Here is a 27,978-nt window from a genome sequence, read left to right on the forward strand (position 1 = left end):
ACAGTTAACCAGTCTTCAGTGAATAGCATGCTTGGAGCTGTACATATGAGGTGAGTAGTCTGGATTTCCTGGGGACCCAGAAAAACTTGTATGTTGGCTTTATTCCTTGCTACCAGTGCAACTTCACTGAGGCTACTTTCTTGCTTTGTACCTTCTGGGCATCATTGCTTCTGCTGAGTGAGGAACTGGCAATATTCCAGATGTGCCAAGGGGACAAATCCAGAAAAGAATGTATAAAATATTAGATTCACTAAGCTGAGCCCCAAATCTGGTTTCAAATAGGATTTCTTTCTTTCTTCCATGTTTTCTATTTTGAGGTTTTTTAACAATAAACAAATGGAAGATCATTATTTTTTATTTATTTTAAAATAAGCGTATTGTGTTAGATATCATTATGACATTTGCAATAAAAGTATTGCAAAGTATTTTATACTTTTCCTCCCCATCTCTCCACCTCTGGTTATTCTTGTCTTTCCCTGATATCCTGACCCCCAAGATTATTTTCCTCTTTTGTGTCCCATGTGGCCTTTTGTTCACTGCCATCTCCATTCTCATAAGAATTTAAGTGTGTTCAGATTTGTTGTGATTGCCTCTGTTAACAATAGCATACATGCTCCTTAACAGGGTAAAACACAGATATCCTAATTGGAAAATATTGGAAATCAAAATTTGTTTGTTGTATCTCAGCTTTTGAACATTGCAGCTTAACAAATGAACTGTCTCCCCTGATGATGAGCTGGCTGACTGGAGTGTCAGCTCCCTGCCACTGCTGAGCATCACTGGAAAGTCTTACACTGTATGTGACCAGCCCTGGGAATGATTCCAACTCAAAGTTCAAAGTCTAGTTTCCACTGAATACATGTCACATTTATACTATCCTAAAGTAAAAAAAATAGCAATGATAATTGTAAGTGAAATCAGTGACCATATAATCACATCATTGTTATCGTGAGAAAGGTAATGAATTAAAATTAGTAAATTAAAAGTGTAATGAGGGCTCAGCGGATAGTTCAGTGGATAGGACTCTTGCTATGCAAGCATGAGAACTTAAATTTGGATCACCAGAAACCATGTAATAAAAAGAAGAAGGAGCATGTACCTATAACCTCAGCACTGAGGGACAGAGACAGGAGGATCTCAGGAACTCATGGGCTAGTGGAAATGGTGAACTTAAGGTTAAGTGAGAGACCCTGACTAAAAAAGTAAGGTGAAGAGGCAACTGAGGAAAGACATCCTGACACCATCCTCTGGTCTCTACACATGTGTATAGACACACACACATACACCCAACACAGGCACACACACGCACACACACACACACACACACACACACACACACACACTTTAACATTGTGCAGTGATGATTGACTACTTCTTGGGAGCTGCTTTGAAGAAAGGATACTTTTCTTTTATCCAGTGAGACTGGGACTTTACCTACACTTTGCAGAGGTAGAAAGAATAAATATGTCCTCTTAAGTTAGCAAAGGGAGAAATAGGAAGGTACTTTACATAAACCTGATATAATATCCCCTTTAAAAGAACTTCTGATGGTTGATGTCTTTCTGTAAATATGTTTCTCTTATTGGTTATAAGCACTGTTGGCCAATAGGGAAGCAAAATAGGTGGGACTAGGAGAGGTAGAGGATTCTGGGAAATGTAGGCATGGTCAGTTGCTATGTAGGGCATGAGAGGAGTAACAGGTCCGGACCCTTTCTTCAGTAAGAGAAGACCATGTGGAAATACTTAGATTATTAGAAATGGGTTAATAAGCCATAAGCCAATAAGAAACCCTAGTCACTAGCCAACAGTTTCATAATTAATATAGTGCCCATGTGCTTCTTTGGGACTGAGAAGGGCGGTGGGATCTGCCGGGCCAGAAAACTCACATTACTTTATAAATTCTCCCATTAAATCATGTAATTAGATGTGTCATCTCTCTTCAGTTGCTGGCTAGTAGGGCCTGCTCTCAAGTCATCTGTAACTGAAGTCTCCTTGAATGGCATTCTCAGTGCATGTGAGGAAGAGAACCCCATATCTCTTCTATGCCCCCTTCTCTTTTCTCCCATTGTTCCTTCTTGGTTTCCATGATCAATTCTCTCTCTCTCCTTCTCTCTCTCTCTCTCTCTCTCTCTCTCTCTCTCTCTCTCTCTCTCTCTCTCTCTCTCTTTCTCACACACACACACACACACACATACACACACACACACTAATGTTAGCGCAGGTGCTAGAGATTGGATGGATGAATCCAGGACCTCATATGTGCTAGTCAAGTACTCTGCCACTGAACCACACCAACCCCCACTATATATTTTAATAACATTACTATTTTTCTTTTTTAAAGGAAAATCAATAATTCAGAAAGTTTTTTTTATTTCAGGAAACAAAATATGTTGGAATTTTCAGGACAGATAAATAGATGACATTCCTCTTCCCTCCAGTATTAATACTGTCATTTGATGAGGTAGATTTTTCCATTTTATGCAGCAGGACCTTCTTTTAGAAGTTCAGATACAGTGGTATGTTATAGTCTCCAAATCCCTGGACATGATATTTCCCAGAACTCTGTCAAGCCAGAGTTAACTCAAATGCAGGCTTTTCTGTGGCTCAGTGTGTGGTGATATTAGGAATGCTGGGAATATATTGTGCCACTTCTAACTGATATTTTCATTTTCTCCAGTTGTGATTTCATTATATGTTGCTTCACAGAAAACTCGCTTTATTTGATGAATGGAATTCCTTGGCTGTTTATGTTTCAATGGATAACACAGTGGTCATTGAAGATATCAGTGAGTGCAAAGGCTGTTAGCCTTCTCATTGGTGGGTGTAGTCCCTTCTCTAATTCAGAAATATGGAGTTTGAAAGATGCCATGACCTGCTCCACAAGGACAGAGGCGCCTAGGAGAGCAGAATGGCTCTATTCCCTTCCTTTTCAGTCTTCTGAAGGGGAAAAACTTTTTCTCAAAGATGTACCACACCTTTTGCTGCTGGAGCAAAAGCGTGAATAATCTGTTGAATTGCAAGTAGATGGATCATAAAGGCCTATCATTGCCCAGGCCTGCTTTTTCTGCCATGAAGGTTAGGAAAATGTGAAGATACAGTCCCTGATTACAAGGCCTTCAAAGACGAATTTAGAAATGAGATTCTTGGAATGAGTCTAGAATACCTGTTGGGCACACTAAGCAAGTGCTCAATAGCCAATATGAAGAGCAAGAAACGGAAGGAATAGCCTGGCATTCCTGTGGGCAGTGGGGCTGACTGGCCCTTGGTGGCAAAGGAGAGGGCCTTGCAGGTGTGAAGGGTAGCATGCAAGCTCCCTCTGGTTTACCTTTGGAAAAGGTCTTAGTGCTGGATACTCCTGACTCATCCAGATTTCTTGTCTTCTGTTTCTAGAGAAAATGTGCTGTGTTTTTCCTGTGGGTGCCTACACAGCTGATGAGAGCCCTCCTGATTCTCTGACTGCTTGCAATCAGAGTAAAGGCCCCTCTGCAGCGTGCCCAGCCTGGAAACCCCTGCTGCTCATTGTGCCCCTTCGCCTGGGCATAAACCAAATCAATCCTGTGTATATTGAAGCATTCAAAGTAAGTCTCTTTTGTTCTTGAACGCATCGCTGCCTGCCCATCACACTGCCATGTCAGCACAGAGATCCGTGAGCAGCAGTCCACAAGTGAGTTGAGAATCTTGCATTCTCTTTCCCTTTAGGAGTGTTTTAAGATGCCACAGTCTTTAGGGGCTTTAGGAGGAAAGCCAAATAACGCCTATTATTTCATAGGATTCTTAGGTAAGAAAGGATGAATTGCAAGTAAGTTGTCATGGGCTAGGGAAGGGTGCGGGGGCAGAGGTGTTCATGGGATACAGGAAGTTCCTGTGAGTGGGCATTGCTTTTAGCCTAGGGATACTGTAGCCTCTGGCTAACTCCTTTTGTCTCCAACCTGACCTATGCAGAGTAATTCTTGCTTCTTTGTGCTTGACGGACACCAGGTCCCCATTAGTGCTTTTACTTCTTTGTGTCTTGGTGGGATAGTTTTGCTCTTTTCTTCATGCTAGACACAAGGTCACAGCATTGCTCCAGAATGGTCCTCTCCTGCATGTGGGTCCCAGGACAGTTGGGTTTCAGTACTTTGCCTTTGCTGATCTCCTTCCTTGAAGCAGGTCACCATGAATAGACTTTCTCTGTCAGTATTCAGAGCCGGGAATGGCTAGGAATTAGAAGATCCAAAGACAGAGTTGTGCCTTTCCCAATAGTGTGACTAGGCCTTAAAAATACTAACCTCTATAGTCTTCTATAGTTGGGTGCCGTAGAACATACCTTTAATCCCAACACTAGGGAGGCAGAGGCAAGTGGATCTCTATGAGTTTGAGGTCAGCCTAATCTACATAGTGAGTTCCAGGCTAGCAAGGGCTATATAGTGAGACCTGTCTCAAAAATAAAACAAAACAAAACCTACTAACCTCTTAATATGGGCCTAATGAAGAGTCCCTCATTTTCTTCATATGGTGGAATTCTTGTCACCTTACTCACTTAGCTGTGACCAGAGATATTTAAAGCCCTTAACAACATGGAATGCTAGATAGTCCATCTATACTCCATTTGTTCACAAGGGAACCTGTTAAGATACAGACTCAGTAAGTCTACGATGTGGCCTGAGATTTGTTTTTGAAGGAATTTCAGTGCTGCTGCTGTTCCACAGACCATGCTTTAAGGAGCAGGGCCCCAGACACCTGGTATGTGCTCGAGACTATAAGAAAAGGAGGGTTGTAGCCACAGAGATTTGGCCCAGGACTTTTCTGGAAATAGAGTGATCAGACACCAGGATTCAAGAAAGCCAGGAGCTTAAACTTATTGCCAGGCAAGAAGACCTAGGGTAGCTATAAGCAGGTACCATGAGAGAATATGCAGAGAACAGGGTAGAGAGGGCACTGATACCTCCCCAAACCATTGTCTGGTGACCATGGAGGTGGGATGGTAACACCCATAGCTGACTTTGCACACAAGTCCCTTGCTAGGTTGTGTGGCTTGACTGCTGGAGAAAGCTAACTCAGACTCATGTTTCTCTCCTTTAAAATAAGCCAGCTCTTGACTCTCTGTTATGTCTTCTCATGGTAAACTATTTGGCAAAGAGTTAGATGTAGAGTAAGTGTTCAGTGAGATGGCCCCACCCAACACCTCTGTCCTTCTTAGTTCTTTGTTCCTGTCTTTTTTGTGAGGGTTGCCACACAGCTGCCTGTTTCTGTAATGCTGCCATCTATTGATGCAGCCTTAGAATTACAACTTAATGGAACAACTGTAGCTCATAATACCTTTTATTTTTCTAAGTACAAAACCCAGTATTTAGGGCTATGAACATCCAGATGCCCTCTTTGTCTAAACTTTGGAGTTCTTGTCAAACAAAGTGATACAAAAATATACAGCCATCACTATCACTTAGTATCTGTGGGTTTCTTTTCAGAATTATTTTGGGGGAGAGTCTGTACTGAACATACTGAACATGTCCATACTTTTCTCATCACCAGTAGCATTCCTGTGTGAGAGAGAGACTGTTACTTTCACTTTACACATAGTGAAATGAAGATTAAGAGAGACTGTTTTCTCAGTGTCACTGAGCTAACAAGCAGTGAAGTCAGAATTTGATCCCAATTTGGTCATCTCTGTCTGCCCTCTCCACCTCCCATTCTTTCCTAGGCCCCCCTGCCAAGTGGGCAGCTGGAGAAGATCTAGATGTGGGAGGCTCTGGCCATGTTAATACTCTGCCTGTCGGATTTTGCTTGCTTAGAGAGAAGGAACTGTTTGTTCTTTGCTCTTGGGTACAAGTTGCCACGTGGAGATCTATGGCATTAGCCCCATCTGTGCAGACGGTTGACCAGCCTGCCTGTTCTCCATGGCCCTCATTAGACACCCTTAGTCTCAATGTCAAGTTTTGGGTGTTAGATGTCTTCTGCTGCTCTCTGAAAAGAAGCAGCCTGAAAAGCTGTCCTCTTCACTCATGGGAAAAGGTCATGGCTGTACTCTGACAAGCTAGTATCATTCCCAGCACTTTAACTTAAAGCATTCTGGTGGAGAGTTGGGTCCTATCCCTCTTGGGAGTTCTATCTTTATGTCCCCAACTTCCCTTTCCAACTACCTTGTTGTAAGGTCTTAGAGAGGCTTCGTGCTCTTCATTGTGATCTGAGGCTATTTTCTACTGATATCACTCACCTTGGTCTAGTTAGGAATTTGTGCCTTGACTTACATGTGGCAAATCATACGAAGATGCTGATTTCCATACTTCATAGCTGTGTATTTGTGAATAAATATGTCTGACTCAAAGTGAGATCATTAAAATAGCTTTATATTATATATTGTATTGCATACATGTCACAGAGGTGAATATTTCTGGTTCCTGGGTCTTCTATACCATGTAAGGTACTAGAGCAAGCCCCGTTACACTGATTGAAAATGAGAGTGTTTGAAAGGTGAATAAGTTAAGTAGTTTGTTTTTGTCTATGAGACAGAATAATGAAAATTTTTATCAGGCATCATATTCTTTACCAGTAGAATCACATAGATGTGCCCTCCTGTATGGAATTCCAAAGACTTTGAGGACATTTTATAGTTGCCAGTAAGTAATCTTTTGTCACCTGAGTTGAGGACAGAGACTCAGACGACCTTGGCCCTGGACAGTGATATCAGATGTTTCCTGAGGCATTTATATCTACTTACCAGCATAAGAACTTCTGCCATCTAAACATTGGTTCACAGTAGACATTTTATTATGTCAGTCTTCTCCAGGGTCATGTTGAGGTTGAACTTCTACAGTCTAGTGAAGCATGGCTTTTCTCTTATGTGTGAAACTCAGTCATCCTGGACTTAGGTTTTGGCTCAGTGGTAGAATGCTTGCATAGTATAAACAAAGTCTTGAGTTTGATCTCCAGCATGTATGAGTGTGAGCGCGTGCACTCACACTCACACACACACACACACACACACAGAGAGAGAGAGAGAGAGAGAGAGAGAGAGAGAGAGAGAGAGAGAGAGAGAGAGAGAGAGAGAGAGAGAGGTCATTCCAAGTAGGTTTTTCCAGTGAGGCTCATCTATGCCAATGTTTACATGATAGAGGCTGTCTTTTCTAGTGGAAACTAATAGACTTGCTCACAATGCCTAACCCACTAGCTAATTACTAATCATGAACAGGCATCATCATGCTGGGTTCTGATCCACTGAGCTTAGCTTCCTGCTGTGTGTGGGTAGAATGTCCTTTGGAGGCCAACGTCTTTTCCATTTTGAGAGGTGCTGAGTATGGGTCTGAGAACCAGTGGTGTATCTCAAGATGCCTTCTAATGTTGAAAGATGCAGCTCACCCCCTAGTGGCAGTGGAGCTCACAGCTTTAGGGATTCTCCTATCACCTCTTTGCAACTGCTGCTCACAGAGCCTGCCATGTCATCCTGTGTTCTCTCATTCCCACCTTCCCCAAACCTATCCCTTTTCATTTGGGACTTTGACTCAGGGGAGATGTGTTAGGTCAAGGATTCTCTTTGACTAGCTTTTGGTACATTTGGCTTCTCTCAAGCATGCTTACCCTGGCTTTGGGCTTCCTATCATCCCATTCTCATTTTGCAAGGGAAGGGATTAGGAGAACTGCGGATGGGGTGGGGGAAGTGCATTCTTAGGATAGCAGTGGGGCCAGGGCCAGTGGTTCTTCAAAGATTAAACATGTCTTCGTAAAACAGGTGATGAGCTGATTTTCTTGGACCCTCACACAACCCAGACCTTTGTTGACACTGAAGAGAGTGGAATAGTAGACGATCAGACTTTCCATTGCCTGCAGTCTCCACAGCGAATGAGTATACTGAACTTGGATCCTTCTGTGGCCTTGGTGGGTATTTGAAGGAGCTCTGATAGCAACCTATTAAAAATTGATTCCTTGGCAAGTTGTTAGGTAGTATAGCAACAGTATACTTGCTTTGTACCCCTAAATGAGGCACTGTGATATGGCAGTTAAAGAACTGGTCCTGGGTCCAAACTGCTCAAGTTCAAACCCAAGATCTGCTACTTAACTATGTAGGATAAGTCACAACCTTTCTGAGCCTCAGTCTTTACATATCAGGGAACAAGGGAAACAATCAGTACTTCCCCCATCATTTGGTTATGTGATGCGATATATATTTTCACTTAGCACAGGACCAGGCACACTGCAAACATGCAAACAGGGTATAAATGTTAGTGGTAGCATTAGTATCTCTCCTTCTATTCCTTCTTGCTCTCAAATGTGTGATATATAAATATAAGGGGGGAAATGACTAAGGAGGGATAAGGGAGTAAGAATCTGAGAGGTAGTATCTATTTCTTGATGCCCAAATTCAGGAAGTCTCTGGTTTGCTGTGGCTGCTACCAACATATATTGAAAGGGCCCCTGGCTGTGAAGTAGCCAGTATTTCTTAGGCCCTTCTGCATCCTCATTTCCTGTTTCATCCATCAGAGTACCAGTGACCAAGGACTGAGTATTCCCCTCTTGTTTTGGGCCACTCTTGTCCCACTGAGGGATGACTCAGGGCAGAAGGATACTGCTGCTTCTCACAACTCTAATAGATAACTTTTTGAAGAGTTAGCCACCTTTTAAAGTAATATGTCTAACTAAAAGTACTATTTGACACTTGTCCTCTGCTGCAGTAGAATTGTACGTGCGTGTGTGCGTGCGTGTGTGCGTGCGTGTGTGTGTGTGTGTGTGTGTGTGTGTGTGTGTGTGTACACTAAATGTGATGAAATTAACCCCATCCTTTGGAGACTGATCTCCAGTTTAAAATATCTAACATTGTTGAGGGGAGAGGGAGAAGACAAGAAAGAAACAGAGACCAGGAGGAAGAGGGAAGGAGGAAGGTGGAGAATGAGTAAGGAAGGGAGAGAGGGAGGAGACAGGAGAGAAGAAAGGAAGGAAGAAGAGAGAGGATGGCTATGTGTGTGCATATGTAATCCAGTGATTTTGGGGGACAGATAGTCCATCCAGTCAGTTTTCCTGTACCTTCAGGAAGATGTGTGGTAAAACAGTGGCCTACCCCCTAACTTTGGGACAATAGCTCCATCTTGTAAAGGGATATTCTAAATCATGTTCTTCTTCCCTACCCAAGGGATTTTTCTGCAAAGAAGAGAAAGACTTTGATAATTGGTGTAGCCTTGTTCAGAAAGTAAGTATGGATGGATTTTTTTAAGTATAAACATGAAAGCTACTAAATCTCTTTTTTAAGATTAATTCTGCATAATAATACAAAAACAGTTTGAAATAATTTGGTTGCAAGGGGAGAAAACTAAGGTAACAAAGAACCTGTCAGATGTAGAGAACTCTGCATAAGTTTAGGACAAGTAAAGAAAGACTTAAACCTGTATGTGTGCCAGCTAAGTGATAGACTCAGTGACAAAAGCGAATGCTGCACCTCGCTAAAGCTATGAGGCACTTGAAATGCTCACTAATAGGCTGTTTTAAGCTCAAACTGCCAGCTTCACATAGCTCAGCCTGAATTTCTTCCCTATGTGTTTGTAATATTGAGGTGGATAAAGAGACTAACGTTTTCTAGGTGTTTAGTGATCCATTTATATCTCAGTGTATTCCATCATGGTTTAGAGGACTTTTCCTTCTATTAACTGGATTATTTATCTAAAATACAGGCATGTGGCCACTGAAAGGGATCAGCATTTGCAGAAGTCCGTGACAAGTGATATTTTTTCCTTTTGGTACATTGTGTAAAAGAGAATTATTGTATTGGTTCACCAATCTCTATCCATTTCCCTCATTGTCAGTATCTAATGCATACAAAATAATGCTATATATTGATATATGTTCACTGAATGAATTAAGGGAGATCAAAGGAAGCGTTTTTAAAGTATCTGGTGGAGTACCAATATCATGAAGTTCTATTTTCTTCCAAAACCAAAGGATTAAGGAACCCAGAGTGTTGTCTGAAAATGGAGGAAATATTTTTCTTTACAATGAACAAATGAATAACACTGATGTCCCTAACTGAATCTGTAACCACAGATAATAGATTAGTGAAACAAAATGCAGATGTTACAATTATTTATTTATTTGAGAGAAGTTATTGTTATGTGGTTCAGGCTAGCCTGGAACTCAGTATGAAGCCCAGGGTGGTCTTAGCTTGTGATACTTCTTCCTCAGCCTCTGGTATACTAAGATTATAGATGTGAGTCACTGTGCAAAGTTCAAGAGAAATATTGTTGCTGTTATCGATATTGCCACAGTTCTGAGGACTGAACCTGTGGCCTTGCACATTCATGGAAAATTCTGTCATTGAGCTATATCCCCAGCCCAAGAGAATTATTATTCTTTTCTGATGGGAAAACAATAAGTGGCCTTACTGCTGTGGCTATGTAAATATTATTCACAAATAAGGTTTGTAATGTGTTACATATATATTTCCTTTCTGTTTTTCTTCTTCCAGTTTCATTACACACACACACACACACACACACACACACGCACACACACACACACACGCACCTGTACTTTGATCATATTCTCTGCCATTTCTTATCCTCCCAACAAACTCTTTCTTTTCAATAAGTCCCCTTCTATCTTTATGTCTTTTTGTTTGTTGTTTGTAGCCCATTGTATTTAATTGGGGTTGTCTGAATTACTTGAATAAGGGCAACTTACCAGTGGCTACCACTGAGGAATACAAACCTCCACATCCAACCAAGAGAATTCTTGTTTAAAAATTCATGTTTATTATCTTTACTTATATGTCTGTGTGAGTATATCCTGTGTTTACAGGCACCAATGGAGGCCAGAAGATGGTATTGCATCCTATGGAGCCTTAGGACCAGGTTGCGAGGTTCCCAATATGGATGCTGGGGACTAAATTCAGTTCTTCTGGGAGAGCAGAAAATGCTCCTAACCTTGGAGCAATGTCTTCAGCCCCAAAAGTTATTCAAGGAAGCATTTCCATTTCAGAATGTAGCAATGCTGTATTGGTTTAAAGCCCAGAGTGACAATTTGATGATGACTGTGTCATTTAAACCAAGACAAATTTGTGCTAGAACTGAAGGGATGCAAATGTGTAGCCAAATTCTCTTGGGACATATTCAGTTTGATTAAATTACTTTTTTGAATACCTCACCCCTACATTTGACTGAACCTGTATACGTGGTAATCTCCCTGAGCCCTGTGATGGGATCAGACCACACTCAACTTCATTAGCTGTCTGCTCCAGTGTCCTTCTTGCCTTGTCAACCAGATCCAGAATACAAGTCAGGAGAGGTCTTCAGATGAATCAAGTAGAGGATGAATGTATTTGCTAGGTCCTTTTTGCCTACTTGTCCACTACCAGGTTACTGTCAGGGTTTAGGTTCTTGAACTATCAAGTAAACACAAGTGTAATGACTCTGTGGTGTTTACAGTGGTTTCTTTGTCTAACCAGGAAATTCTCAAGGAGAATTTGAGGATGTTTGAGTTAGTTCAGAAACACCCATCACATTGGCCTCCCTTTGTACCTCCAGCCAAGCCAGAAGTGACAACCACAGGTGCAGGTAAAGCTGTTTCTGTTAGCTCTTGGTCAGCAGACCTATATGTTGCAACTGTTTGCTGAGACAAAAGCAATGGTGGCTCATATCACTTACGAAAAGTGAAATTTCTAAACATCTAGCCTGATCAAAAATGGTGCTTCTGATTCTTTTAATCTTTGGAGAAGTTGATGTTTGTTGGTTTTAAAGAATGCTGACAAAAAGAACATTAATTCACTGTCATTGCAAACTCAAGATTACTAGAATTTGTTTTAGAATCATGAATCAGAGGCATGGAAACTCAAAATGTACCTTGAGGTTTGGGTTGGTACTTGTATGCTTGTAGTCACTCGGATGGATGAGGCTGGAAGATCCTAAGTTCCAGACCAGCTTGCACTAAATCCCAAGATGTGGTTTCAACAAATTAATTAACCAGCAGACAGACAAAGAGGGTGCCATAGTGAGTGTTAACCGGATCACTGTGAGCAGACCTATATAAACAAGCCTGGTTGTTTTGAGTCTTACAGAAAATTTCTAATACTTTATAGTAGTCCTAATTGTACATTTCCTCCAGGCAAAACTTGCTTTAGCAAATTGATTCATACACACCAAGTGGCAGTTCCTGGGTAGTATCTTGATTGAGAACATCAGTCCTAGTGCCAAGCTTTTCTACTTTCTCATTTCTGTGTTCCAACAGAATTCATAGACTCTACCGAGCACCTGGAGGACTTTGACCTGGAGGAAGATTTTGAGATTCTGAGTGTGTAAGATAGTGAGAACTCAATGTGAAGGTCTTCTGCCTTCCATTTGACTCCACAAGAACTTGTTACATAAAATTTTTCTGGTCAGCAAGTGCCTGATATGCCAACAGCATACAAACTCAAAAGCAATTCTGACTGAGCCAATTATGATTTTTCAGAAAAAAAAATCAGTGGCACCAACCCTTCCCTGAACAGAAAGAGAAAGATCTAGGAAAAGGAAGATTCAGAATCTATTGTTTCCAGCTTCTATTACATGGGGACAGCAAGTCTTCAGCAGCTGGAATGGGAGCATTTGGAAGACAGACAGCAGCTTCCATCTTGCTGCAAGTACCAGCAGATGAGAGATAGTTGTACAGTTCTTCTTCATCCTTTCAGATGTTGACCTCTTTGGGGATAAGTACTAAGAAGTCTGTTTTCTTGCTCAAATAATAAAATAAATGAATCAGGGAGAAATACTCTTGTTAAATTATTTGAATGTGTAGTTTACATAATTGTAATTTTTATCAAAATATTTGTCAAAGAAATGATGTCAAATGTACACCTCTTAATTGTCTGCTGGTTTGGAGGAACCTATTCAATAGGTCACAGTCTCCACCCTTACTGGTATCACCATATCCTAAAGTCAAACCATGATCACTTGAATCAGAGGTGAGCAAACTTTTTCTGTAAAGGAGTAGGTAGATAATATTTTAGGCTTTGTAGGCCAAGTGGCCTTTGTTGTAACTATTCTGTGTTATAAAAGCAGCCCTACACATTATGCATGTGACTGAGTACGGCTGTAGTCTAATAAAACTTGATTTACAAAAGCAAGTGGAGGGCTGGCTGTGGCCTTACAATCACTTACTTAGTGTTCATTTTTGTCTGAAGGATTAAATAAATTGTTTGAATTATATTGTTTTGAATGATAAGTATATTTAGAAAGAACTATTCATATGGTGATATTTAATATGCCCATTAAATACATGTCCAACTCATCAGATTACTGTGCTGTGGAGGATACTCAGTTTCTATCATCCTCCTTTTGGTGTTCCTTTCAGTTTGTGTTTCACATGGGCCTGCATTTCATCTTCATCCTTTACAGAGTTTCACGGGAGGCCAATATCTGAAACTAGCACTGGCCAACTCACTTTTTCCTTAGGTTCTAAATTTTCCTCTTCCTTCCTTCCTTCCTTCCTTCCTTCCTTCCTTCCTTCCTTCCTTCCTTCCTTCCTTCCTTCCTTCCTCCCACAGGTCAGTATCCTTCCCTGAAAACTCCTGGGATATTCTTGTTTATCCTTCCACGGGATTGCTTTATGCGTATGTAAACATATGCACATGTTTAACTTACATGCATCTGTAAGATGTGCCTATGTGCATACATAGAGTTTAGATTTTATTTTAAATATTCATTTGTGTATATGTGACTGTGTGAGTATATGCACATATGTGTGTGTACACATTTCTGAGTGCAGGCAGAGGCCTGAAGAGGGAGTCCTCTTTTATCATTTTCTCCATAATCTTTTGAGAGAGAATCTCTCCCTGAACCTTGGGCTCACATTTTCTTGGCTAGGGTGGAAGACAATGAGGTCCAGTCATCTTCTTGTCTCCACTTCCTTTGAAGCTGGTGTCCAGGCATACACAGAACTCATGGCTTTTTTGTGGGTGTTGTAATCCAAACTCTAGTTTGTATAGCAAACACTCTTAACTTCTGACCAATCTCTCCAGTCACACAATTTCATATTACCGACTTCAATATTTCCTGACTTTTTATTTATCTGTAAATGATCCTGAGGCCACTGAGGAATGAAAACTCCTTTCTTGAAGTCTAGCATGTGATAGAGATAAATTTCTTGTATACTTATTGTAAAATATGTTGTGGTTTTGTTGACCCAGAGAAGATAGCTTCAGCTCTTTGACTTAATAACTTTCTAATTTTCCCTGTTTCAATGTTTTGTTATAAAGTTTAGTGAGAATAGATATTAGAAGAAGGTTATAAAAGAGTCTCAAAAAGTCAAACATTCACATTTCATTAATTTTATTTGCTGTGTAAAAAGCTAACACCATTCTTTCCTTATGTAGGAGGTGATGATGATAACAGCTCAGATTATAGTGCTTATGCTTTGCCTGTGTGGGCACAGTTTACATAGTACTTAAAGAAGTGAAATCACCCGGAAGGGAGTGCTTCGTGTCCATGTAACTGAGTGGTTTCTATGCAACTGGTAATTAAAATGAATTGCTTCAAACAGAGGACATACCTCATGGCCAACTGAGACTGTGCTTTGGGTTTGCTAACAGTGGTATGTGCTAGATTTTTATGAGTTTTTGGGAAAAAAACTTTCACATAGTTTAAAGGGCTACACATGAAAGAGTAGTTGGATCCCATTTTATCAGAAAGTCTCAAATAGCGGCATAATGCAAGGAGCCAACACACTGCAGCTTCAGTTTGCCAATCTGCACAGATCTGGGTGACATTTGGAGTAATCAGGAATTTCTGGGAAATGGGGACATGAGATTTACCTTTTTGTTTCTGGAATCAAAAGCAAAACTGACAGCTCTGTATCTATTCATCCCTCTGCCCTAGGCTGAGAAGAGATGTGGTTCTCATTTCCTTTTGTGAACTTAGTCACATTTACTGCATCCTTTGTTCTACTTTGAACCAGAGCAAGTTGTCTGTCTCTCTGGCAATGGAGAGAGCAAGCCAGGAGGCAGTGATTCTTTGAGGAACAAATGGTAGCCTTTCATCCTTCTTGGTCAAGATGGGGCATAGACTTTAAAAACTCTAGATGGAATCACAGCTCAGTTCTGGCTATAGGCTGCCTCTTCATACCAATCTTACTGCCTGTCTAAATACAGTAGGCTGCCTTGAAGGAGGGCTAGCCCTAGGCAGACTTGAGCTGTGTGTAATGTTCAGCCAGAGCCATACTTTTAGGGTGGAAACCCCGAGTTCTAGTTTAAGTCAAATAATGTGTGGTGACATCTTGTCATACAGAAATAACTTAGCTATTATAAGGAGCTTCCTGGTCAAGGTGGTGAGGAGAGCTCTTAGCAGTCTTAGAAAATGGTTGTCCAGCACACCTTTCTGAGGTAGCCATGAGTAATCACACACATACCAAAATGGAACAGTAGCACCAGATTGATGGACACAGAACAGCAAATCCTAGCACAGTGGAGTCATCTGTTGGGCCTGAGGGTTGGGATGACCAATGTCCAGTAGTCCAGTCCAAATGAGACTCTGATATACAAGTTGACAGGCAGATGGGTTCAGGCCTTCCTTTTCTCAGACGGCCCCTCATTTGTGAGGTGACTGTTGTGAGGGAGTACGGAGGACAGGGGCTACATGGCAGGCAGCACCCTACAGATTTTTCATACACACCTGGCAGCGGCTCACCCTGGTGTGGAGCTGCCCAGTTTTCAGCGTCTCAGAAACAGGCTCTTCCCGAAACTGCCGTCTCTCCTCCACCGTGGTCAGCCAGAAGCTGTACTTGTTGGCAAAGTAGTGGCAGGTACCACGGGCGCCGCTGCACTCGATGAAAGGAGTGGCCCGAAAGTCCTCAAGGCAGGAGCCGGGGGAGACCAGGGACTGACCACCACCCTCAGTCCCGGCAGCAGTGTGCTGAAACAGAAGGGAGGAAGCTGTGTGAGCTGTGTCAGAACACACACTCTAGTGCTCCATGCTCTGTTCTTAACGGGCTGCGTCCCGAGCTCTGCACCCAGGAATCACTCAGCTTCTAGCCAGCGTGTTGAACCTGCGCTTTGGGAGCAGGCACAGGCCATCCTCCCTGGAGGAGCTGTTGGATGAGCAACCCGGCTCCTGGCTCCTTTGTGCCCTCCCGACCATGCTGCGTGGTGAGTGGTCACAGTTCAGCCAGTGTCTCCCTATGTGCTCCTTTCACAGACTTCACAGAATCACAAGATTTACGTTCATTTACCCCTGTTTCCTACAGGCATATGGACCTTGACAATTTCCAATTATAGTTATTCATTTTATGTGCAGGCTGCTTCTGGGATCAAATGGGCTTAGTGGCAAGTGCCTTTACCTGCTGAGCTATCCTGTTGGCCCCAGATATACATCTGAGGAAGGCTGGATTTAAGTTTCTGAATTAATAGTGCTTTAAGCCCCTTCACTGTGCACTACCCTCTGAGAAGGGGAAAGGAATGTAATATTCCCCCGTGCCTCTTCTTTTTCTTTTTCTTTTTTAAGACAGGGTTTTTCTATGTAACAGCCCTGACTATCCTGGAACTCGCTCTGTAGACCAGGCTGGCCTCGAACTCACAGAGATCCACCTGGCTCTGCCTTCCGAGTGCTGGGATTAAAGGCATGTGCCAACAACGCCTGGCTAATGTTCCTTTTAACAGCATGTCCCACTATAGTACTCATCCTGAAATAACCCACGCTAGAATTATTTCTATTTTCTACCTGTATCACACCCTTTAGGGTGACATCCAGTATCTGTCACCTGATGATACCTTACTAAAGAAGGCCTGGGTGTATTTGAGCTAAAATGTCTCAGGCCTCCCTCACATCAGAGGGCGTCCTGGGAATTCCGTTTCTGGGCTACTCATGTACTGGCAGTCTTCCGTCACTGTTCCTCCAGACCTCCTGGTTTACACTGCAGCCACCTCCCTTCAGCTTAGCTGGAAGCACAGGAGGCTGAGTTGGTGCACATTGGCATCAGCAAGTGGCCAGCAGCGGGGCCACTTGTCCTCCAGTTTGCTGAACTTTCAGAGAGTGATACTTAGCTGATGACTCGGGCTTTTGATAAATGTCAGGGATTGGTGGTGGCAGTTACACTGGGGCCTTTGGCGATTTTTGGAGACGCCCTGGCCAAGCGTGGGACTTCCGTGGGAGTTATCTTAGCCTCACTCCTGATTTTATTCGAAGACACATCCCTGATGGTTATAGAACCATCTCCTTGGCTTTATTGATGTTCTCTTTCTTAGCTAGACACACAGCATGTCTGGTCACTGCCTTCACACACACACACACACACACACACACACACGCACACACACGCGCGCACACACACACACACGCGCACACACATGCACACACACACACACACACACGCACACATACCAAAATTGAGAGGCCACAAAAATGTTCACAAAGCCATACATGCACAGTGTGCCTTCATGGAAATTTAAAAAAAGAGATAGCAAGAAGAGAGACAGCAGAAGCTACACAGATCTGGGAGGATGGATAGCAAGGCAGAGAATGCTATGCTCAGCCTCATCAGTGCAATCATGTGCTGGCCTCAGGTGAGGACAGTATTCCCCCCAGTATCTCCACATTACAATGTGTGACATTCTTCCTTTGGTAGTTACAAAACTGAAGAACACAGAGAGCACTGCCTTAGCTTGTGACTCATACATGTTCTCAGTCCAGAACACCAGGTTTGAATTGCTGTCTTCCCCCAAAACCATAATGGTTCATAATTCCTATCTTCATCTCTCTTCCTGTTAAATTCAAAGTGTCCCTTGAGCCTGGGATCAAGGGGAAGGCCCTTCCCGAGTTCTTCTCTCCTCTATCTCTGTGTCTGCACTGAGGGACACAATGGTTCAAGGCCTTACCATGAGGAAGGAGTAACCGATCCAGAGGCTGCGCCAGCCCAAAGGGCACTGTGGGATGGTGATGTCTTGGCTGTGCACGGCAATGGCTTGTGAGGGTGCCTCACATACAGAGCAGCGGCTGATGTACTGGGGAATCTGGGTCTGGCCCACAGGCATCATGGGAATGGGGGCCGTAGTAGAGAGCCAGTAGGATCTATCATTGCGTCTGGCATAGTGGCACACTTCATTCATGTTGCAGTAGATGAAGGGCATGGTGCTGAATCGGGGCAGGCAGGAGCCAGCGAATCCTGGCAAGAGAACATGGGCAAGGATCACGTAAGTGCTGGCTAATGGGCAGGGGCACAAGGCCTGCAGTAGCTAAAATTGTGAAATGCTTGCTCAGAGCATGACGGCTCTCTCTGTATAGTCCGGTGACTCTGGTACATGCTGGAGCTCGAGGATCAAGTCATTTCATAAATGTACCAAGGGAGTTGAATAATGATGAAAATCTTTTGATAAAGTGAATAATCACTCCCTAATTAATCTGCTTTGTAAAATCAACATTTAATAGATTGAGTTGACATTTACGGGTTAGCACACCTGCTGCTAATGCAATTAATCCTGGAGTAATCATCCCTGCCCTGCAGGTCATGTTACTATTGTTATAACTAATCGCTAATACTTAATGGAGGCTTAAATATATTTTACATTATGTGATTCATGAGTGCCCTACACCACTCTATGTGACATGTACCAGAAATAGCTTAGTCCCATTAAGGGACGATGAAAGCTTGGAGAGCTTGAATAATTTACCCTGGGTATATATTGCTCTGCAATGGTAGGACTTTGAGCCCAAATCCTTTTGACCCCAGAGCTAAGTGCTTGTGGCCTCCCTCACAATCATGAGTCTAAAGGGCTGTGAGAAGAGAAGAGGTCACTCCTCAGTCCTTGTAGGATAGGTAACAAGGGCTGGATGTCAGAGTCAGTACTTACCCAGGTCCTGGTTATGGGCTTTCTCCTGCCCCTCCACGAACAGCAAGCTGTAACCCACCCACAGCCGGCTCATGCCGACTGGGCACAGTGGCACCTGTTCTGACTGACTGTGTTTGACCAGTGTGTAGCCCACTCTCACACTGTGCCCAGGCATCCCAGGCCTCCCAAAGGGACCCTGCTGCCCTGGAGTTCCTGAGAAGAAAAGAACATACAAGTAAGTATGGTGCCGATGATAGTGACAATAGCCACTCACTGGTCCTAAACATAGTGTAAGGCCCATCATATACATGTGCTGAGCCACTTGATTTTGATGTCCTCAGGAGCTGGCACTATTAGCAGGCTACTCTGCAGATGAGGAAACTGAGGCTCTGAGTTTCCACAACTAGAAGATCAGTGAGCTAGAACTCCAACTCATGTGTCCAGTTACATAGTTCCCATTTTTAAAGAGTATACTATCCATTACCCTTCTCCAGATACCTGGTCTTGGGTTCTGAGAGTAAGTGATAGTGGAATCATTCTCATGCCCAGCCTTGAAGTATCTCACATGAGTTAACTAGCTGCTGAATCAGAAGCATTATAAATAACATTAGCATTAGAAGGACAAGCCTTCATTTACCTCTCTTGTCCATGGTGGATATGAATTGAACTGCAACAGTTTACTATTGAGCCTCTCAAGTATTTTCTATCAAGGACAAGTGATTTGTTGTCCTCGGTATAAAAGGGAGGATAAGTAGTTGAACAAACAGCAGATATACCTCGTCTCCAACATTATTGCTTGAGCTACACCTCTATCCATGTCAGAGTAACACAGAAAGCCATGAAAAGTAAAGTCAGGAAGACCAGGAGTTTGATGCAAGTGAGTTTGAATGTGAACAGGGCTGTGTAGCAAGACACTGGTCAAGAAATAAAAAAAAGCTGGAGAACCCAGACAAGGATTTGGAAAAGTTTCTTGCCTTCTTGAATCATGCAGGACTCCCTTTCATAGTCTGGAGGCTGTGTAGTGTGAATGAAGGACAATGTAGTAGTCTCCACAAAAATGGCTGCCAGAGTCACCAGGGAGTAGCACTATTCGAAGGATTAGGTGGTGTGGTATTGTTGGAGGAAGTTTGTCTCTGGGGATGGGCTTAGAGGTTTCAAAAGCTCAAACTCAGCCAAGGGTCTGTCTCTCTCTCCCTCCCTCTGCCTCCATAGATCAGGATATAGCTCTCAGCTACTGCTCCAGTACTTACCTACCTGCTGCCATGCTCCCCTCCATGATGATAAAGGACTAACCCTTGTAAGCAAGCCCCAATGAAATGCTTTCTTTCATAAGAGGTGCCTTGGTCATGGTGTCTCTTCACAGCAATAGAATATTAAGACAGACAAGAACTCAGCCTGTGAGCCCTCCGATAGTGGCAAATTCACCACAGGGTTAACTAAGTTTCCAGATTCTGTTCACCTCACCTTCAAATCCTGGAGGTCCTTGTAGTCCTGGGAGACCAGGATCACCAAGGATTCCAGGTGGGCCTGGAAGCCCACTGGGGCCATCCTTGCCAGGGATGCCAGGTAGACCTTTAGAACCTGTAGAGCAAAAATCCACAAGGTAGACGAGGGCTCAGTATGGAAGGTCCAGAGTCTCTCTCCTAAGACTCATGTGAAGGCTCAGGGAGAGTAATAACTCAAGCTGTTGGGACAAAGCTAGGACTTAGAAGTCAGATTTCCTGTCCCCCGTCCCCATGCTTTGTCCACTACTGTGTGCTCACATTTGTCACTCGCCACATATATATCTCCAAACAGAACTTTAGAGATAGCTAGTTATCTAGGGGAGACACTCACTTGTTCTCTGAAGGCAACTATAAATACTGCCCCACTGACTTTCTGGCCTTTCCCTTCCCTGGCAAGGAGTTTAGGAGCCTTCTGAAGTAACAAGGGACATGCTTGATGAAGGTATCTTCTCAGAACTAGGCCAAGCCAAGAAGTAGAGTCAGCCTCTCAGCCAAGGCCTCTCAGCTTCCCAGGAGCTCCCTGTCTCTGGTGCCATTCTTACCTTGCAGACCCACAGAGCCTTGAGGCCCAGGGTCTCCTGCGAGGCCAGGGATGCCATCAATGCCCGGAAGCCCCAAAGGCCCCGGAGGAACCTGGATAGCTTCAGAAATTGGTGTGTGTCCTGGAGCACCCTGGGGGCCGGAAAAGCCTGAGGGCAGGTGGTGAAATAGCAGTGTCAGGCTGGGGCAGAGGAGCCACACAGGTGTCCCTCCCTCAGCCTGGCAGTCGCTCTCTCTTTTGTGCCCACAATTCCACTTGAGGCCTCCAGGACAGGTCACATAACCCATGATGGGCCCTTCTTTTCCCTGTCTCCTTCATAGTGGGTCCTTGTGGTCAAGGCAAGGGAAAAAGTCACATTCATTTTGGCTTCTCATAGCTCAGTATGGAATCTACTAGGTGGAAGGCAATTAGGAAATGTCTGCTGCAAATTTAGTAGGCTGAGACCTGGCTCAGGGATGGAGCAGTTATTTACTTACACACTGGTCATAATGCAGTACCAAAGATGCTGTAGAAATGTAGCCAACCCAGGGGCGCCGTTGGCATCTCAGCCTAGAGCCCCACCCAAGTCAGCTACCTTACAAGTAGAATAACTTGTTTACTAATTCACTGAGTGTTTATTGGGTGCTTACTGTATGTCAAGGTCCTGAGACACGAGAGACTAGAGTAGTGATGGACATTTACGGAGATTGTGGCCTAGTGACAACAATGAACAATCTGGCAAATACTATTAACCCCATCATGTAAATTTTAAGAAGAACTGTGAAGGCAGTGAATAATGCAGTTATATTGGGAAGGAACATGGGAGTATGGGTAGAGGGGCCTGCTTTAGTGTCGTCAGTGGATTTTCATCACTAGTGACTGTTTAGGTGAAATTGTTGAAACATCAGAAGTATCGGAAGGACATAGACATTTAAAGAATTGAAGGGCAAGAAAGAATCAGGAAACATATACAGTACTGATTGGAATATAAACTAGCACAGGCACCATGAGAATCAATATTGGAGCTTCTCAGAAAAGTAGAATTGCCAGGTGTACAATTCCTGGTAATATATTTACAGGACTCCAAAGTCAGCATACCACAGAGATATCTGCACATGCATGTTTATCCCTGTAGTATTCACAATAGCCAAGGTTTGGAGCCAGTCTCAGTGTCCACTAACAGATGAATGGACAAAGAAAATATGGCACATATACACGAAAGAACTTTCTTTAGTCATAGTGAAAAGAGAAGTATGTCATTTACAAGCAAATGGATAGCATTAGAGAACGCCATGATGTGTGAGATATATACAAACATACATATATACGTCATAAACAGAGGATGGACCAACCAGGGAGAAGGGAACTAGTAGGAGGGAGAGAGGGTGGTAAAATGAAGGGGTGACTATTTGAGAGTCCAGTGAGCAGTAAAGGGGACAGGCTGGCATGAGGATGGAAAGGGAGGTGTCACACGTGATTTTATGGGCTACAGTTAGTTCATTTCTATACCATGAATAGAATGGTTTGTTTTTTATCGGCAACTGTATGCGAAGAAATGGTTGTTGTTGGAGGAGGAAAGGTACCACGTGAGGAATGTTGATGGCTTGGACCTCGAGGTGGCAGCAGACTTGATGCAAAGTGAGCAGGTGTAAGGCCTGATAGGGGATACAGCCCTCAGCGGCTGTTGATGGACTGAATGCCAGGTAGGGATTTGCCTTGAGGATAGAATGTTGCTTCTTTTCTGAGCTGAGACAATGAGGGTGGTGGTCTAGATGTAATGCAGAAGTACTATAGTCAGTGGCAGAGCAGAAGTACTATAGTCAGTGGCAGAACCCATGACAGCAAAGAGAGCAGATGGAGACAGAGGCATCTCCAAAGTAGAGAAACTACCTCCTGGGTTGGGGAGCATGATCCTCTAGTTGTTTTTGTGGTATACTTGGACAGCGTGGCTTCTAAAAGAACCTCAGCCTCATGCTCTACCCCTTCCCTCTACAGCTCAGTGACCCAGAACTTGCCCTGCACTCACCTCTTGGCCCCGCTTTTCCCTTCATCCCAGGAAATCCCGGGTCTCCTGGTGGCCCGACCTTGCCTGGAGTCCCCATGAGGCCAGGCTCCCCTTTTATGCCTGGCAAGGACCAAAGGAAAACAAGTCAGGTGTTGACATGGCGGTGATGGAGGGAGACCGGGCCGGAAGAACACTGTCCTGTTCAGGGCCACCGGACGGACGGTGCAATGGTGGCTCATGTGTCTTGCAGCAGGTGGAACAGACCTACCTTTCAGCCCTAGATCTCCAGAGAGGCCAGAGAGCCCTGGAAGTCCTTGGTTTCCCTTGAGCCCTCGAAGGCCTGGAATTCCAGGGAAGCCAGGGTCTCCAGAGTCGCCTTGGTCTGAGGATGGCCCAGGGGGACCTGGAGGTCCTGGAAGGCCTGGGCGGCCTAGGGATGAGATTGGAACAGTAATGAAGTGCAGGAAGATGGGAGGTTGCTGAAGGCCTAGGGACTTGGTAGCCAAAGCCCATTCCTAGTTCAGGGGTTTATGTTGCTGTCCTTGCAGTCTCCATGCCCTGACTTTCAGAAACACCTCAGCAAAAGGCAGCCAGTTCTAGTCCCTGATATCCTGATGGAAGGGAATAAATTGTGGCCAAGCAGATCCATGCGCATCCAGCAGCAGGGAAACGACTGAATTATATAAAGCATATATGCAAATATCAAAGTAGGGTGGCCAGTTCTATTTAGGGCTTCTTGGTTTTTTTTTTTTTTTTTTTTTTTTTTTTTTACCTCGTTCTCCATCTAGGCCTGGGCGCCCGGGGTCACCAGGCTGTCCTGCTATGACTGAGGGCAAGGAGATGCCTGTGGCTCCAGGGGGACCAGCAGGACCTTGGAGACCTGGGAGACCTGCAAAGAATAAATAAAATGGGGCTTGCTGGGCTTCCCATGTCTAGGAGAGGGCCTGGTGCACTCAGAAAATGGAAGCCATTAAGGAAGCTGCAAAACCAGTCTACACCAGCAGAGGGCTCCTTCTGTCTTCATCCAACCTTCCGGGAGAACAGACAAAAGTAAATAAGAAAGGCTCAGACTCTTCCTTTCCAGCCGGAGCTTCATCTTATCGGGATAGAGCTATGGAAATTTCTAGCTCCCCAATTTCACTGGTGATGGAAATATTTTAGGCTGTTTTTCTCCAAACCATAAATAAAAGAAGGCATGGCTGAGTAGCTGGAATGTAAGTTTCTCAAGTGTTGTTATTAAACACACTGGTCCATCAAACAAATTTTCCTAACAGCTGTCTGATGCTGTCCAAAAGTTACAGCTACTGTATGACTTAAGCCAGACCATCTGGAACGGAGGCAGCAAGGTTACTATGGATCTCTCTGGGTGTCCTAGGTTTCTGGGCTATCTCCTGGCACTTCTAGGCAAACAAACAAACAAACAAACAAAAACCCTAGTCTTTTGTAGGTACCATATAAGTGGGATGACTGCTTAGTTGCCTGTTGAACACTTTTGTCTGGACCAGACACCTGTTCCCCTTTGGCCAAAGTGAATAATTATGTAATCAGTCAAAGTGAATAGTTATGTAATCGAGCATTTGCAGAATCTTTTGCTCAAACTCACATACTACTTTACATGTTTTTGATTTGTGGAACAATTTATACTGTAAGTTAAAAACAAAAACTTTCATCAGATCACAAAATATTTATTTAATGTATGTGAAATACACATATGGCAATTGATGGGGAAACCTCAAAACCACCTACACACATGTGGAAGTTCCTGCTGTACAGTAAGCATGGAACAAATTTGTTAACTGGCATATTCTAATGGAGTATCAAATGAGAAAATTAAGTGTAATCTGCTTGATAAAATCTGTTGGCTGAGATTGTTTTTTGTGTGTGAGAAGGAAAATCCAAAAGTATTATTACTCAATTTCCCATCTTATATCTGCCTTTTTAAAACTGGTAAATCCATGTAAACTTATAAAGAGAGGTGATAGATTAGCCAAAGCAGGTGTTTAAAAATAGCTCATTGACACACTGAATCACAAAGAAAACTGGAGAACAAAAGGTTGATTTTGAGAAAAGGTTCTTGTTAATTTTAAGTCTGTAGGCGAAAAACAAAAAACAAATAAGCACCAAGAAGCTACATGTTGCTACTGACAGCATTGTCAGCTGTGTCATGATGACTCTCCGAAGGACTTTTCTTTTTCATTGAGGCAAGGATCTGAAAAGAAAGATATATTTTATGCTTTTTCCTGGAAACAGAACTTTATACATGTATACGTGCATGTAGAAAACGTACCCATTTTATATCAGCCAAAATTACGCTAAGCCAACAAGGGAAATACCATAGAACCACATGTCATGGAGTATGCGTGGGTAGTCTACAGATTCTAAGACTCCTCCATGTTGGTTTTTGAAGACTTGCCTGCCCTTTATCTGCTTCTTGACTTTATAATTATACTAATATATTATCAAAAACTAAATAAATATACTACTGACTTATAGTGCCCAAATCTCATATTGTTAACTACTTATCATTATTGTGTGTGTGTGTGTGTGCGTGTGCGTGTGTGTGTGTGTGTGTGTGTGTGTGTGTGTGTGTTTGAGGTGGTGTGTAACAGTATATGAGTGGAGCTCAGAGGACAGCTCTATGGAGTTGGGTCTCTCCTTCAACCTTAAGTTTGGTTCCAGAGATGGAGTTCAGGTTGTCAGCCTTGTAACTGAGGTGCCTTTGCCCACTGAGCCATCTTGTGAGTCCTCATATGTTATTTGATGAAAACTAAAATGTTCTAAATGAGAAGCTTCGAATGCAAAATGATGGTTTTGCTAACTGATTCCAATGCCAGAGAAATTCTTAATACATAAATGTAGGCTCTAAGGATTTAATGCAAATATGAAAACAACAGTATAATTGCAAATCATGTAGCTAAAGGTATTGTGAGCACAGGGAATGAAGTGTTCTTAGACTAAGTCTGTTTTGCTTCCACTAGCAAATCACAGACAGTTTCCTCTGGTGGGTACGATACATGCTGTATTCTTCTTAACCAAATTGTTCAAAATATTCAATAAAGAATAATCCAGGTATGATGAACACATCTGCACTCCATTGCCACACTAAAGAAAAATGAAGATGTAATTATCTTGTTAATTATGTGTGTAGCATTCATAGATTCCAGCCCCTCCTCTCAGAGTCAGCCATTCCCAAATTCTGTGTTCATTTCCTTCCATTTCATCATAATTTGTTCATGAATATTTGCATCCCCAAACAGTATGTTGGTTGTTTTGCTTATTTTAAATATCTAATGACAGAACCACACCAAATGTATTCCTTTGTGATGTGCTGCTCCTCATAATTATGTCTCTATAATATATCCATCTTGATGTGTGCTGTTTACCATAATTGTAATTATGATTTCATGTCAGCTAAAGTAAATGAATAATTTGATAACTAGACATTCACAGTCAAGATTTACAAACAGAAGAAGAAATGCCATATGCTTCCCTCTGGTCCTGTCTTCTCTGTGTCCTGGGAAAGAAGTCACAATTGCTCTGCGGAGTCAGACCCCACTTTGAGCCTTTCCTCTGGGGAAATTCCTGGCTTTCCCAAAAGAACAAGTTTGTCCCAAGCAACAGAAAGATTAAACACAGAAACAACAGATGTCCCAATTCAAAGTGCAGCAGGAAATGAATTAATGTGTGAATATAGTTCCTGGAAACATATGTATACTATGTAAACCAAAAGTGTGTTGAGATCTAAGGCCCCAAATATATTGCAGCTATCACTTCCCAAGTTGTAATAACATAGTGCCCAGTGTTTCTGGAGCATCTGTGAGACATTAAGATGTGTTCCTTGATGCTCATTACCCTACGGTTGATAGAGTCCTCTGAAAAATCTGTGAGGCAGTTCTGTGATTATATCCATTTTACAGAAAGAAAAAATACTACGAGTTCATTTGGTATTGAGAGCCAGGCATGTAACTTCATTGCTCAGGATCACATAGCTCAGTGAAAGGGAGACCTGAAATGTAAACCTAGAGGTCATTCTTTTAGCCACCAGACTATACTGTATTCATTTCTTGCTTTACATTTAGTGGGAGACATTATGGGTCTCCAGACATTGCTAAAGAAGCTGAAGAATGGCAATTCCTTTTTACTTTTTGAGAACTTTTCTAGAGGGACATCCAGAAAGACTTCAAGCAGTGTGGGGAGCTGAGATCAGGGTGGAATTTGCTGTATGAAAAGATAACTGATCTTGATAGAGTACAGACTGTGGGCCTGGCCTCGAGAGGCCCTTATTCTCTCAATCATGGGTTTCTTCTGCCAGGTGGTGTCTCCCATCCCCATGGAGCACCAAGGAAATTGTAACTAAGATCTCACTAAATGGACAAACTCTTCTCCTTAGAAGCATTTTCCTGGCTCTGGCCAAGTGTGAAAAAAAGATGTCTAGAGCTTAATTGGAGAGAGTCAGGGGGAAACTGAAGGCTAGAGGGCATTTGGAAGACTGTTCCCCATCTTTACTGGAAACCCATAGGAATAGGCCGCCATCCTTTCCTTAGCAGTCATTGTTAAGGGTTATTAGACTCTCAAAAACGGAAAGCCAATCATAATTCAACCCTGTGAAACACGTGGCCCTGATCAATCCCAAACCCTGATCCCCAGCCAAGGCCTCATTCTGTTTCTGCAAGGTCTGACTTGGACTCACTTACCTCGGTCACCTTTTTGTCCCCTTGGACCTTGTTTTCCTGGATCTCCGATGACAATTCCTGGCATTCCCTTTTCCCCTTTGGGACCAGGCAGGCCAGCAGGCCCAGGAACACCAGTGACACTGGCTCCTAGGAAGAAATGCAGAGGGAGGGGAAGAGCTCAGGAGGAGACAGCCCTCAGGAATTGACTACCCTGTGGCCTGGAAGAAAAGCTCATTCTCACAGAAAGACAAAACATTCTCTTTTCCCCTCATATTAAGACCCTCCAATTGAAGACTGGTAAGGAGATCTGAATCCCATGATATGGGATACGCTGCAGTCGAGAACACATGACTGACTCCCTCCTGGATTCTGGAAGAGCTTTATGTCCTTAAACTTGACTTTCAGGGCTTTTCTTACCTGGAGTTCCATGGGTACCCTTGGTGCCTGGAAGTCCATTCAGTCCGTGTAATCCAGGAGGTCCAGAGAATCCTGAGGAGAGAAAACATCAGAAATGGCTCCAGTCATCT

General features: G+C 43.2%; 2 protein-coding genes across 4 annotated transcripts in view; one reads left to right on the forward strand and one right to left on the reverse strand.

The window, feature by feature from the left end:
* Positions 1–13,139, forward strand: part of Atg4a (autophagy related 4A cysteine peptidase) — a 50,248-nt gene extending 37,109 nt beyond the window's left edge. For all 3 annotated transcript variants that reach the window (XM_005082460.4, XM_040744479.1, XM_013122310.3), the window contains 7 exons: positions 2,707–2,786; positions 3,391–3,578; positions 3,700–3,778; positions 7,706–7,851; positions 9,101–9,157; positions 11,405–11,513; positions 12,184–13,139. In XM_005082460.4, the coding sequence (XP_005082517.1) occupies positions 2,707–2,786; positions 3,391–3,578; positions 3,700–3,778; positions 7,706–7,851; positions 9,101–9,157; positions 11,405–11,513; positions 12,184–12,254 (730 nt within the window). In that variant the 3' untranslated portion in view covers positions 12,255–13,139. The remainder of the gene's footprint in view (positions 1–2,706; positions 2,787–3,390; positions 3,579–3,699; positions 3,779–7,705; positions 7,852–9,100; positions 9,158–11,404; positions 11,514–12,183) is intronic.
* A 1,105-nt stretch (positions 13,140–14,244) lies between these two features.
* Positions 14,245–27,978, reverse strand: part of Col4a6 (collagen type IV alpha 6 chain) — a 290,710-nt gene continuing 276,976 nt past the window's right edge. The window contains exons 36-45 of the mRNA XM_013122309.3: positions 27,869–27,940; positions 27,473–27,598; positions 23,551–23,667; positions 23,047–23,208; positions 22,800–22,898; positions 20,796–20,942; positions 20,213–20,329; positions 18,770–18,961; positions 17,798–18,084; positions 14,245–15,839 (exon numbers count right to left, since the gene is read on the reverse strand). Coding sequence (XP_012977763.1) covers positions 15,579–15,839; positions 17,798–18,084; positions 18,770–18,961; positions 20,213–20,329; positions 20,796–20,942; positions 22,800–22,898; positions 23,047–23,208; positions 23,551–23,667; positions 27,473–27,598; positions 27,869–27,940 — 1,580 coding nt within the window. The 3' untranslated portion in view covers positions 14,245–15,578. The remainder of the gene's footprint in view (positions 15,840–17,797; positions 18,085–18,769; positions 18,962–20,212; positions 20,330–20,795; positions 20,943–22,799; positions 22,899–23,046; positions 23,209–23,550; positions 23,668–27,472; positions 27,599–27,868; positions 27,941–27,978) is intronic.

The sequence above is a fragment of the Mesocricetus auratus genome, unplaced genomic scaffold, assembly GCF_017639785.1.
Source record: "Mesocricetus auratus isolate SY011 unplaced genomic scaffold, BCM_Maur_2.0 Super-Scaffold_100003, whole genome shotgun sequence".
In the NCBI taxonomy this organism is placed as follows: domain Eukaryota; kingdom Metazoa; phylum Chordata; class Mammalia; order Rodentia; family Cricetidae; genus Mesocricetus; species Mesocricetus auratus.